General features: G+C 49.8%; 3 protein-coding genes across 3 annotated transcripts; 2 read left to right on the plus strand and 1 right to left on the minus strand.

Annotated features, from left to right (window-relative positions):
• Positions 1-6,109: 6,109 nt before the first annotated feature.
• VTN49DRAFT_3334 (uncharacterized protein) lies at positions 6,110-8,700 on the minus strand (the record flags this gene model as incomplete). The annotated part of the gene is made up of 5 exons (XM_069411159.1): positions 6,110-6,254; positions 6,338-8,295; positions 8,349-8,489; positions 8,544-8,611; positions 8,670-8,700. 5 exons carry the CDS (start codon positions 8,698-8,700, stop codon positions 6,110-6,112), a joined length of 2,343 nt encoding a protein of 780 aa, XP_069268612.1.
• Positions 8,701-9,042: 342 nt separating this feature from the next.
• VTN49DRAFT_3335 (uncharacterized protein) lies at positions 9,043-11,142 on the plus strand (the record flags this gene model as incomplete). Its single annotated transcript, XM_069411160.1, has 6 exons — positions 9,043-9,092; positions 9,150-9,301; positions 9,365-9,455; positions 9,509-10,046; positions 10,101-10,996; positions 11,049-11,142. The coding sequence occupies 6 exons, from the start codon at positions 9,043-9,045 to the stop codon at positions 11,140-11,142; spliced, it is 1,821 nt and encodes a 606-aa protein (XP_069268613.1).
• Positions 11,143-12,291: 1,149 nt separating this feature from the next.
• VTN49DRAFT_3336 (uncharacterized protein) lies at positions 12,292-13,492 on the plus strand (the record flags this gene model as incomplete). The annotated part of the gene is made up of 4 exons (XM_069411161.1): positions 12,292-12,316; positions 12,385-12,648; positions 12,722-12,813; positions 12,869-13,492. 4 exons carry the CDS (start codon positions 12,292-12,294, stop codon positions 13,490-13,492), a joined length of 1,005 nt encoding a protein of 334 aa, XP_069268614.1.
• Positions 13,493-13,698: the final 206 nt, after the last annotated feature.

The following is a 13,698-nucleotide window of genomic DNA, read 5'->3' on the forward strand; positions in this document are numbered from 1 at the left end:
TGTTTGGTCTATCCTTGTTTCGTTTGCGATATGTTAAAATGCTGTGTTAGCTGTGAATCCTGTGCTAGCCACTACCCTTACTGATGCTTCTATAAATTTTGCGTATGATATGTGTTGAAATTATAGCAATCCCTGGAACAACAGAAAAAATAGAATCTACCCTGATCAAACGGACAAGCCTGACGGTCGTAAAGAATTTTATTATGCTAATCATTTGGATTATAGGAATATGGCGATTAATTAGACCTTTGTTCAGGGTCCTTAACAGCGGATTATTCACGCCATGCGATCTTTCTGATGGCTATCAAAGATTAAGGCTCTTGAATTGTCAGGAGCGCTCGATATTGGAACAGGGTTGCTGGTTGGAAGGTCTTGACATAGTGCTAGCTCTGTTAGGCGAGGGAATGAAACAAAGGGAAATTTTTTTTCGAGGTACATGATCCCACTCTTTTATAGTTGCAGCATGCATATCTGTGCGAAACTTCGCAGTTACGAGCCTAAATGATAATGGCCAACGATTCATGAAGCGTGCACAAAATGATGAGCTTGTCGGTCCTCTCCCTCTCTAGTCCGTGAGGAAGTCATGTCAAGTACAGAGATTCTCTCCTCAGGATTGTATCCATATGAGAGCTAGCCGAGGTTTGGACTTCTTAAACTGAATTCACGTCTCGGGTAAATCATTACCATGGTCCTGGGAGTCCACCCGACAATCTCACAATATCCCATAGTAGCCTTTTTATGATTATAGATCGGTAGCCCGGCGATTCTCGGACAGCACCAATGACAGGTAACTACTCTGCCATTAGTTCACGTGAGATTGACTTGCCGCGTATGATGTAAAGCCGTGGGCCACCGGGCAGGAAACTTTGCTCTGTGTGCGTCGCAATCAACTATCATAATTCGCCAAAGATACTGCAATATAATTCATTCAGAAGATTGCAAGAATTAGGGATTGTGCCTGTATCGTGATAACTGCCAAGCAATTTTGCCAGGGAATGTTTTAACTACTGTCAAATACTCAAAGGCATTAAAAGATGATGCGCTCTGCTTCTCGGAAACAGGCTAGGACTTCACTCTTGCCACACTGTGGTGCGTTCCGAGGCGTTGCGTCTAATCAACCTAATAAGTGGTAGGTTCAAAGCCGTGGTACCCGCGGAGAGTCGAGGATAAGGGATAAACTGCATCTAGGTGCTTTTGTGGCGCTAAATATTTAAGTGGGTTCCTGAAACAAGCCAGAGTGATCAGAAGGGAGGCTTCCACGACCTGTATTGTCAGCCTTGCAGCTTTGGATATCACTATACACGACGTTGGGGGTAACTCATATCCCGCCTGATGTTCGTAAGAGCTGAACCTAGGGGCCATATAACAATAAGCTGGCGCACATCGCGAAGCAGGAGCAACTGCTCTAATGCAAACTCACGCCCTCTCCGGAATTGAAGGCTGTGCTTTCAGCCAGTAACGAAAGACACAATGCAATTAGCTTCTGGTCCACGGATTGGTCATGCCATGTATGTTGATCGAAAATTTTGATTATTTCTGAAACGCGCAATAAAAGGTACTTTTGTGCTGTATAAAAGCCGCTTGGAACACTGCGAGTAACTGATTAATTTGCTAGATCGTCACGATTGCGTCTTTGGGATGGCACTAGATTGCCAACATAGCAAAATCAGGAAAGGCGGAATCCGGAAACCAAAATTTTGAGCATGTAAAAACGATTTGTAATGTAATCTTCCTGCCCTGTCCCTAGAACGTGTACTGAAGACTGCCGCATAAAAGGTTAGAAATCAAGGAAAAGATGTCCAACACATCAACAGGGGATATGGCAGTAAAACCGCTCGCTTTGCTGGTCAACGCAGCCAAGCTGATCAGGATTGTTCAGCCTACAATTCAAAAAAAAAAAAAAAAAAAAAGAAAAAGACTCAGTTTTTCGCAGCTATGGAGAGTCGCGGAAAGGAAGAAAACTTGAAGGGGGGAGGGAGGAAAAGCGCATTTTTCCTCAATTTCGTCTTGAAACCTGCAGCAATACTTGATTTCCAAAACAATAAGTAGCTTACTGGATCTGAGTATTTGTTGAACTCCAGCAGGTGCAATTGACCTTGGTCATGGACTTTACTCGCAATTTCAGATCGTTCGGAAAGACCATCAGGTCCAAGGATCTGTCCATCTACTGCAACCCGAACAGCTTTTCAGAAAATCTCGATCCCCCGCCGGCAGTTAATTTTTTCCCTGGTATTGAACTGTTACTGTTCCGTCTTCTCATCATAGCCCTTGTCCATCGTCGGAAACCACTTTGCATAATTCTTTCTTATTGAACGGCTATTTATGGTATTCGCCCGAGAATCTTTTATTGAATGGATGAATATAAGAAGCATTTAGCCTCATTGAAGGTATGGGAGATTCAAGGCTCAAATCGGCCGAGCCTACTAAATTTAAGCAACTTATAGAAGGTGAGGGGGAGAATAAAGACAAGATAAAAATTATGGATGGGAGAGACTGAGATATTTTCGACGTTTTTATTAATCAAAACCATTTCAGCTTGAGTAAACCCGTGATTGTGGAATCACACATCTCTGCGGAGTAGTCCATCTAAAACTCGCGTCCTCTTGCTGGTATCCGTCCGTCCAGGTTCAGACACAGGGTTCCGACTTCTTTAAACCTTGTGCTCCACACTTTCGTCTCGGATCGGTGCATCACCATAACCTGGGGGTATCCAACGTACCCCTCGCAATTTCAAAGGATGCTGACAGCAGCATGCGGATTATTCGTCTGCGCGCCCCTGGTTTTCTAGATGAGAGTAGCCAGTCTTTGTCCACAACAGGACTCTATCTCAACGGCTCGAATCTCAACAATGTCGTCTGTGCCCTTTGGCGCTACCAGACGCTCTTCGATCAAGACAACATCATTGTTGGTGCCTGTATGCCGACTTGACTGTGCTGCTGGCAGGGTTCGAGTTTGCGGGATCGCAGCTACCGCAAGCAATGAGATGCAGTCGACGTCGTGTTCGTCTCAAGTGTACAGAAGCAACTCCACGCGCCGCCATGGTGAGTTTTGTGATTAACAGATCGTTAGAAACAACTTGTGATGACTAGGAAATCAGTTAGGGTTTCTAGGTTTTGCCGATTTTTTGTGTTAATACCAGATTGGCTTTTCCTTAGCACGGTTTTGAACATGGCAAAACGTCCTCTGGCTCCCAGGTACTTTTCAGTCAAATAGTTGGGGCCAAAGCGGGGTTCTCAATGAGCCTACAGGCCTTCAGCGTAGCTCGGAAAGGTCGAACAGGGATGTGGGCTAATGGAACGCAGCATGGACGAGTGTGCAACATGACGTCACGCCCGTGCCTTCCGGAATACAGCATGAGGATTCCTTGGCCGTATTCCATATGGCGAACGCCCCTAGTCGTGCAGCATTCCGTTTCTTCTTCCTTTGCAATTTGCTTTTTGAAGATCAGATTCAGACTCCATCATGGGAGGACTCTTACCATATCTTGGTCATCGTGTCCATTGATTTCAAGCTGCTTGAGTACCCTGGTGGACGTTTCTATTCGAGGCAGGGTGCTGGACTCACCTGTTCGGTGAACTGCCAACTGTGGTGACGATTGAGCACAGGCTTTGTCCATTATGCCCCGTGACTTTCGGGCAGACATCCGCATCGGCCTCCGTGTCGTCATCTAGGCACAGCTTTACAAGCTGACGTTGGCTGAGAACATGAGGATCCACGCGAACCTGGCCAACCGTCGGTACGCTTCGTGGCTAATGGACCTCGTAACAATCCGCTCTTCTGTCCTTCTAGAAACCTCAATGCTCGCTAGCATTTTGCTGTGCGCGGGCGTGGTATCCCATTGCGAAGCCGTGTATTCATCGCATGAATTGGCCGCCAAGTTCCCGACGCGTGATTGTCATCAGGGGAATTTCTTCAAAAGCTGCGCGGGTTTGCAACGAATACTTGCGGTTGAATAACTTGGTGCTGGTTTTCATACATTAGATCCCAACCACGCCGTCGTCGAGTATCCCACAGCGAACCGCTTGAGCGAACTGGAAACCAGCAGGAATGCTCTCGGACGGCCACGAAGGCTCGATTTTCGCTCCCAGCATGCAGCTCCCGTTTCTGCGACTCTGGCGAGGAATCCTTGTCATGATCCTGCAATCTCAACGTTGCGCTGGGGCTTTGCAACGGCACGCGCGTCGTTGTGCTAGGTCTAAGCGTCACCTGCTCAAGACTGCCTCGTTGGCTGGGCGATCGAGGGGACAGAATAGCTGATTACAGGACAAACCTAGTGAGCTTGGCAGGACACCGGCTACCCATTGTGCGCAGCCATTAGGATCCTGTCAGCATCTGCTTGGCTATGATCATTAACAAGTCGCAAGGTATTTAGAGTGTCGGCGCAGCAGGCACAGTCTCGTACAGAGCCGAATACTGAATCGCCAATCACAACGATATCTCCTCGGGACTCTCGACGCTGAGATCCAACCCCGACTTCCTATGTCTTCAGAATACAACCCGATTCTCAGGGGGCGCAGGGAAGTTCAGAATCCCTCCACAAAGGGAATCAAATGAGGCCTGAAATATATCGGGCTAGTCCGTCCCAACGGCAAAAGTGATAAACGATACCCCATAAATGCTTTCAGATGCCTACGTACAAGAGCAAGGCGATATATATAGATGGGCATTTTCTCACAAAGCGATTACATTCTTGAGCATCAATCGACACCAGGAAATGTAGATGACAAGATTCCTCAAATTCGATTGCAGCTTTCATTTTCTGTCACTATCGCGAGCAGAGAGCATGCCTCAACGGAACTGGAGGGACCAGAGAAAGTATTGAGCTATTCAAACCGCATATCTTCCTCACGGTCGACAACCTCGCTCTCAACCCTGAGGCTCAGATGGCAGAGATAAGGACGAACCTGAAGCATCTCTCACCAAACCCGAAATCAATCCATCGCCATCCCAGAAGCGGTGAGGACCAATGTACGGATACGAACTCATGACTATTGATCAGGTTTCATTTCACTCAATACCACTGAAGACTATGCGCTGGTGAGAACCGAGGGCGATGTTCGAAGTCTGATCAGTAAGCAGTAGGTTCTTTGATTTCGCGCCATGTAGCTTGTCGAATTGCCCGTCCGTAAAACCCACCCTTTGGAGACATGTACGATTACACCTCCAACCACACATTGGTATGTACGTTCGTCCACGTTCCCAACCCTCACGAACACCTGTCAACTCCGGAAAACTAGGTCCAGTAGATTCATCCTGCCGTTGCCATTTATTTAAATGGCGGATTGCCAGGATTACGGACTCCATGGATCATCCCGCAAAGTAGCCCCTTAGCTATGATTCATTTGGCATCCTGCGCGTGGACTAAAGGCTGCGGATAACGACAGATGCGAGTTTCGCCGGTAGTCCCTTCTCCTGGAGGATGGCATGGGTAGACATGGACTTCCACTGTCATGTTCTGTCAAGATTCTTCTTTGTTAAAGGTATTGGGCAAAGTATTCATTGAATCCTCAATCCACCCCGGCAAATGAGGGCTACCTACCTCCTGGAACCGTTCATTCCCGAGCACCTATTGCTCCGTGCTCTATTTCAGGCTAAGTAATTCTGGACAGACGGGATAGTTCGATTTCCCTCGCAGACTGTCTGGAAGACAGTTTCTTCCAGTTCTTGGGCTTTGTGATACGCTAATCATCCTCCACGGGGCACGAGCAGGTGTTCGTTCCCTTGCCTCCACCCGTTATTGAATGAATCGAAAATGAAACTACGAGGTTCACTTGACAATTCCAATGTCCGTCATTCCGGCCTACGGAGGCCACCTATGATGACTAGACAGATTCCGCTTCATCGGGGACAGAATGGTTATGGTTGGCCAAGTTCTAGTAATCTCGAGAGGCGATATTAGGTTATCTATCCGTAAGTTTACATATTATTGGGTGATAGCTTGAGACGAACCCCTGTATAGAACAGCAGTCGACATTACCACCCCCTATGTAGCTTCAGCCCAGACTCCTTGATCCGATTGCATCCCATTGGTACCAAGGAAACAATGCTCTAGGACATCTCTATCTTCCCCTCCTTCGCCGGTATCATGCAATCTGAAATGACAGCCATATCACACCCTGGTGAAGAAATAAACGTATGCGTGTTGTTTCATTTCGTCAACATTGTCCATCTTCACAACCTTTTCATCGTTGAAGAGGAACCAAGAAGGTTCACCAGTCGTGGGATGCTTCTTGCGAATGAACGCCACATAGTGTCTTGAGGATAAGTTAGTAATGAACTTGATCCTAGCCCAGTAGAAAGTAGACTTAGTAACATCGAGAGGAAGGGTTGCACTTACCCAGCATGGACAGAGGAACCCTTGTGGCAAACGATAGACTGCAGTTGATACCGAGCCGGCGTACTCGCGGTTCCGGGTGGCTCCTGAGCTTCTCCTTGCGCCGTATCTGAGTCGGCAGCGTCGTCACCAGGATCATCAGGGTGGCTGAAGACCCAGTCCAGGGCTCGGTTAACGTCGCCACCAGTAGCCGCTAGTGCTTTGGCAGCCCTGGCAGCGTCGATTCCCATTTCACCCAGCTGTGCAATCTTCTCAGGATCCTGCTGGGACGTGCCAGATTGAGCAGACGAAGGAGCGATTGGTTGGTCAATATCTGGGTCATCCATGTGGGCGAAGAGCCAATTCATGGCAGCCTCTGCATCATTATTCCCAGTAGCCTGTAGAGCCTTTTCACATCTAACCTGGGGAAATCCCATGCTCAAGAGTTGTTCAAGGACAGCAGGGTTCGGAGTAAATGTAACCACGGGAGTTTCTTCTTCCGGCAAGAGTTCTTCGTCTGGACGAGGGCCCTCTGACAAATACGCCGTCAGATCCAACGGTTCATCGCTCACTTCAATTGGAACATTCAACTTGGTAGGGACCCAGTTGATCAGGTGGAAGCGTCGCGCGTTGATGACAAACTGTTGCGGAAGTGTCCTGAAAAGAGACCGCTTCCGGAAACCATCCTGCGAATTGCAGCCAGGACAGCGCATTTCCACCACCTCTTCTGCCGTAAAAATGTCGAGGCATTCCTTGAGAGTCACCGATTCGTATGATGTGCCGCTTTCGCCGGAGCCCGTGCCTGAATCAGCGATCGGCCGTGCAGGTACTTGAACAGATATGTTGTCTTGTTCGTCGACTTTGTAACGAACCTTGCCGCACGAAAGGCACTGAAGGCGTTGTTCAAGGCAGAAACGGAAGTTATTGACAGGATTCAAAGACCGGTCTGGGTGCCGTGATAGGGAGATCAATTTAAAGAGATGTAGCAGAAACTCGAATGCATCCTGCTGGCGCATTGTTGAAAATTCAGGGTGATCACGTCCAACAAGATGCTTGAACATGGAGGGAGCAAGGCCCTTCTGATGAGGAACTTCAGTTGAGTCAGGGACGCTTATTACGTCTGAATCCGGCTTTGAATAGCGGCCGGATAACAAACCATCAGCGAGTTTGCGCAATTGGGTTTCCAAGTCCTCCGCAGGTGAGCGGGTCTCAGGCGGCACCTCGTCAGGACGGTGGTATCGAGTTTGGAACTCGGGCAATGAAAACAAACACTGCACGATACTTGACAAGTAGCAACTGTTGCCCAGATTCTTGAGCCCAGTGAATCCCGGACCAAATACGGGTTGCAGTTCTTTTCCATCGTCCGAGGTCATGGAAAACTCCCATCGAAGGTTCTGCTCAATCTGCAGCTCCATCAAGCTCTTTTCCGTCTTCTCGCGCTCCGCAATATTGATTCCCCAATGTGCCAGATGTGCAGCCAGCTCAGGGTCCGTTCGTTCCTCATTACATGTGTAGCAATAGATGTCAGCGTTTCCTTCCGGAGTGATGGACCCAAGTTTGACGACGACGCCGTGGGAAGTTGCATTGGAGTGTGCCAAAGCATGAGAATTGCCTCCTATGCCGCCAAACTGACTTCTGCCACAGCCGACATGACCGCATACCAAGCAGAGCCACAGGTTTTCTTTCAGATCGCACATGGAGCACTGGTTCAGACCTTCAATTTTCTCCGGGGTTTCTTGGGATAGGCAAAGAGTATGTTCGCAGGGAACAATCTCCTGCTCCCAAGCCTTGACTTCTTCCCGTTTGGAGAACGTCAGCGCCTTCATAACTCCGTCGATCACTGTGGGGAGCCGGCCGCTGGATTTGTCGACGTCCTCGTCACGGCAGGCATAGCAGACCACTCTCATCGTTGTGTCGTAGCGATCCTCCTCCGTTTCCGCTGCGATGGCGAGCTTCGTCAGCTTTGGGGGCGGCTCATCACGCTGTCTCCTGTCAGATCCATATCTTCGCTGTGTCGAATACATGCCAAACACACCTGAACCTTCTTCCGCGTCCTCCTAATGTTTAGAGCCAGCGGATGACCCGTGCGCGTGTTGTGCAACAGGGCATGGTTTCTGTCTCCCGTGCAGCCACCATTGAAGCAGTGCAGACAGACATTCAAGCCGGATGGATCGTCCTATAAAGTCTCAGTTGAACTTCCTCAGTGACTCTGCAACTTGGGGCCGCCTACTATGGAATCAAAGCACTGGGTGCAATCTTCCCGGTAAACAGCCTGTGTCGCCGCTGGAGGCCGAAGGTCTAGGAGAAGGTCAAAACCGCCACTTCTGACAATCTGCAGGCTGCATTAATCACTTACCGGCCGCATCGACGTGGGAACAGCGGGCCATCGTGACGGTCTGGCGATGACCGAAGCTGATCTCTGGTATATTCTTCTAATTCCGAGGCGAGCAGGCAACAAAAGCCCAAATCCAGAGCATCAGAGAGCTGGACGGGATGACGCGGGGTCGAATAAGGAAGGTGGGGCGCCTTTCCTCTTTCGGAAATGTTTTAATTTGTAAACGCGGCCGCGTCTTTTCTGATCGGCCCAAGTCGCGTCGCGCTCTCTCATCATCGCTTCCTCGCCGCCATCATCCAGGCCCTCGTCACATCGAATCGCCGGTTATTCCCTCTCAGTCACTCAGGATCGTTATCCGGCATCATCGGTGGCCGTCATTGCGGCGCGTCCCATCATGAGTTCGACCGAAGATGTGGCCTCTGTGATCTCCAGAGGAGCTCTCAGGTATGGATCAGGTTACCGTGTGAAAGTGTCGACGAAGGTATGCTGAGAGTGTATCAGCGCCATTTTCGATCCGACAAAACCCGCCACGCCGCAACCCATTGTCCAGTGTGTCCAAGTCAAGTCGCTGCCTCCACACCCCAATGGCCAGGAGAGATACCGTGTGGTTCTTAGTGACATTGACAATTATGTCCAATCAATGTTGGCAACGCGTGAGTGCGGTTGAATGTATGTTAACTGTTTCGGGATACTAACATCTCTGGATTGATGGGCAGAAATCAATCATGTCGTGACGAAAGGGCCGCTTGAGAGAGGCTGTATCGTTCGCCTCAAGTCGTTCCAGGCAAACTCGGTCAAGGGGAGAAAGTACGCCGCGGCAAAACTGCACCGCTAGTAGCTTCTTGCTGATATGCCGCTAGGATCCTCATTATACTTGACCTAGAGGTCCTTTCTCAGTATGGAAAGTTCGAAAAAATTGGCGAACCCAAGCCGTTGGAGCCGAAGCAAGAAGAGACTCAGCCTCAACCCACAACAATCTCCAGTAATGGATTTTATGGTTCCAATGTGCAGGGCGCGCAGGCGCCCGCCCCGGCTCATCGGCCGCCCGAACGCCGTGCTGGGACGTCGACTTATACAACCATCTACCCAATCGAGGCCATTTCTCCATACTCCCACAAGTGGACAATCAAAGCTCGATGCATAAACAAGTCGAATATTCGAAAATGGCACAACAATAACTCGGAAGGTCGACTGTTTAATGTCACCCTTATGGATGACAGTGGCGAGATCCGAGCCACTGGGTTCAACGAGCAGTGTGACGCGTTGTACGATGTCTTCCAGGAAGGCTCGGTCTACTACATCTCCAGCCCATGCCGCGTCAGTATCGCCAAGAAGCAGTATTCGACCGTGAATAACGATTATGAATTGACTTTCGAGAGAGACACTGTCGTTGAGAGGGTACCATCTGCCACCTAACCTTTGGCAGTTAAGAAGACTAATTAAAGGATACAGGCCGAAGATTCGAATGATGTTCCTCAGGTTCGGTTCAATTTCACTAGCATAGGCGATCTCCAGTCAGTCGAAAAAGATACGACGATCGACGTCATCGGTATTCTTAAGGAAGTCGGGGAGACGTCGCAAATCGTGTCAAAGACAACAAACAGGCCATACGACAAGCGCGATTTGACACTGGTGGACAACAGCGGGTTTTCGGTCCGTCTCACCATCTGGGGGTCGACTGCAACTAATTTCAACGTCATGCCTGAGTCTGTGGTTGCCTTCAAGGGCGTCAAGGTTTCTGATTTCAATGGTCGAAGCCTGAGCCTTCTGAGCTCGGGTATCATGACTGTGGACCCGGATATCGAGGAAGCACACAAGCTCAAGGGATGGTACGATGCTCAGGGCCGGTCTGATACATTTACGTCTTACGCTTCCACTGGCGGGACCATGGGCAGCGGTGGTCGGACCGAACAGTTCAAGACCATCGCTCAGGTCCGAGAGGAACAGCTAGGCATGTCTGAGCAACCTGATTACTTCACCTTGAAAGCGACTATTGTCTACATCAAGCCGGATAACCTGACCTATCCAGCATGCCCTTCTGACAATTGCAATAAGAAAGTGACAGAACAGGATCCAGGTCGATGGCGTTGCGAGAAATGTGACAAGACATTTCCTCAGCCGCAGCACCGTTATATCATGCTGATGAACGTCAGCGACCACACCGGCCAGCTGTGGCTCAGTTGCTTCGACGAAGTGGGCAAGTTGGTCATGGGTGTAAGCGCTAACGAGCTCGTGGAAGCCAAGGAAGAGAATGAGCATGCTGCAGAGGAGATTATGCAGAATGCAAATTGCCGCACATGGATCTTCCGGTGCAGAGCAAAGACTGAATATTTTGGCGATCAACAGAGGTTCGTTCACCTGGCCGAATCTGGATCCACACTCCGATTAACGCTGTTCTAGGATGCGATATCAAGTCTCCTCTGCAAGACCCGTCAACTACAGCGAGGAAGCTTCGCGCCTTGCGGACGTGATCAAATCGTACAGTCTGGCTTAGAGAAATCCGTGGATGTGATTCGTTCATTCTTTCCAGTTCATCTTTATGTTTGTTTCCATATTCTGTGTGATTGATGGATACGGTTTAATGGCAGGCTGTACTCCACTGGGGAGCCAATGGTTGATATGGGTGCATCTTGTGAAGATTGTCCAGATCTCGGCTTGTATTCGGACGAGAGTTTTCCATTCCGGCGAATTACAATACCAACCGGTTTGTCTTTGATTTTTGAGCGGTAATGACGGTCGCTGGTAGCTATGAGGCCCAGGAGTCGACTGTTCCATTGCAAACAGCTGCAATAGGATTGACTCCAGGGAAACCAGGTGGAATTTCTAGACACTGGGAAATCGTAGAATGGACAGAGGGGAGCCAACCTAAGTTTTCATTGTCTGTACGACATGCCCAAGCCAGCTAGTGGCTGGTGTCAGTTCTGAAAAAGTTGATCCTGTTGTCACAATCTCAGATCTCTCGATGACGACTTCACCAGATAGGGATGGGCGTTTTTATTCATCAATTGCATCAGCTCGTAGGTCTCTGCCCTTTTCGACAAATCAGCTTTAGTCATCTTGTGCATAGGCCTCGGATCTCCGATGCACAACATCTTGTCCGAGCCGGCGACGACGTAGTAAGTGAATCAAAGCTGAATGCTTGCTTGAGCTGCACCCCATGTCCTCAGCAAGAGCAACCTTAGCTACTACGTAGGCAACGGCATTGCTGGAACGAATCGTCGATGCTACTGGCAAGATCCACTCGAGGAACAATGCCGAGGTCCATTCCGGGCTGTTAGCGTGGAGGTGTTAATGCTAGGGAGCTGCGGGATCGGCACCGTGGTGAGGGCTTTTCGATTTATCATCATAGAGACAGGAATAACAGGGCTAAATATGCGGAATCAGTTCGTTTAGGATCCGAGGCTAGATCTCGCAGCAACCTGCAATTCAAACGTCCCGATGGTATCTTGAGAGTGCAGTCCGAACTCCGAAAGTGCCGGAGTCGGGAGTTATGAGAATCCGGGAAATTCAACGGGGTGGTAGTATACGGAGGGAACTAAGTTGATATGTAATCTAGATGGGGGTTGACGACATAGATCGACATCTCACTATTTATTTGTGTCCTCCAAAGTACAGCTGGAACATCAACACCGTCAACCCCACCATGACAACCTCAATGAGAGCGATCGGTAAGCTAATCGACAGGCGACCACAACCACCTCCCGTGATCATCACTCTAACCGGACGCGGTTTTCAGGTATCAAAGGCGGCAAGGGCTCCGCCGATGCATTGTTCATTGAAGAAATCCCCAAGCCCGTGGCTACCGCGGGGCAGGCGGTGGTCAAGATCAAAGCATTCGGCCTAAACCGGATGGATCTGCTGCAGCGGATGGGCATGTATCCGCTCCCGCCTCATGCTCCCAGCACGATGGGTGTTGAGTTTTCCGGGACCGTTGAGGAGGTCCAAGAGCCGAGCCATGGATTCAAGGTTGGCGATGAGGTATTTGGGTTGGCCTACGGCGGTATGCATACAGAATATACAATGCCATGAGATGATATCCAGTAGAGAGCAATCGAGCTAACTCGTAAGTGCAGGTGCTTATGCCGAATATATCAGCGTGTCGACCAAGACACTGATCCACAAACCGGCCGAGATTTCATGGGAGGAGGCAGCCGGTATTCCGGAGGTATTTTCACCTGTGCTTGGTCTGCATGGGCTTCAGCTAATTCATGAGTGTCTAGACCTGGTTCACCGCAACGCAAGCGCTGCGTCTAATCGGCGGATTCGAGGCCGGTAAATCGGTCCTCTGGCACGCAGGTGCCTCCGCCGTCTCGATCTCCGGGATTCAGCTTTCCAAGGCCCTCGGCGCCCGCGAGATCTACATCACGGCGGGCTCGCAGGAGAAGATCGATTTCTGCGTCAACGAGCTCGGCGCGACGGCCGGGTTCAACTACCGCACGCAGGACTGGGAGCAGGAGCTGCTCAAGGCCACTAACGGCCGAGGGGTCGATTTGATCATCGACTTCATTGGCGCTGGCTATTTCTCGAAGAATCTCGCAGCGGCAGCCTTGGACGGCCGCATCGTGCTCCTGGGGTTGATGGGAGGCACTTCCCTGCCGACTGGCGTGGATATTGGTGCCATTCTCAGGAAGCGGCTTCGGATTGAGGGAAGCACCCTGCGGAGCCGTGATCTGGACTATGTGAAGAACCTACGGGATACGGTGGTGCAAGATGCTCTTCCCAGATTCCTGAACGGCGAATTCAAGGTCTACGTCGAACGCGTGTTTCCATTCGAGAACATCATTGAGGCGCACAAGCTACTCGAGAGTAACCAGACCAAGGGCAAGATTGTGTGTACGATATAACTTCTTACGCACGAAAGCGTAACCGTTAGCCATTGTATCAAGTCCATAACTTGGGATCCTGCAGCGCAATATTGTCCGTGTATTTATCCATAATCACGAGACAAACAGCATCCAATTGTGCTCTCAGGCCAGAGCCGACCAGATGACTTCTCATGTTCAGTTGATCGTGGCTAAACACACATTAGGTAGGTAGTTAAAAGGTATCT

Source organism: Thermomyces lanuginosus (genome assembly GCF_041956635.1).
Source record: "Thermomyces lanuginosus strain ATCC 200065 unplaced genomic scaffold VTN49scaffold_28, whole genome shotgun sequence".
In the NCBI taxonomy this organism is placed as follows: Eukaryota; Fungi; Ascomycota; class Eurotiomycetes; order Eurotiales; family Trichocomaceae; genus Thermomyces; species Thermomyces lanuginosus.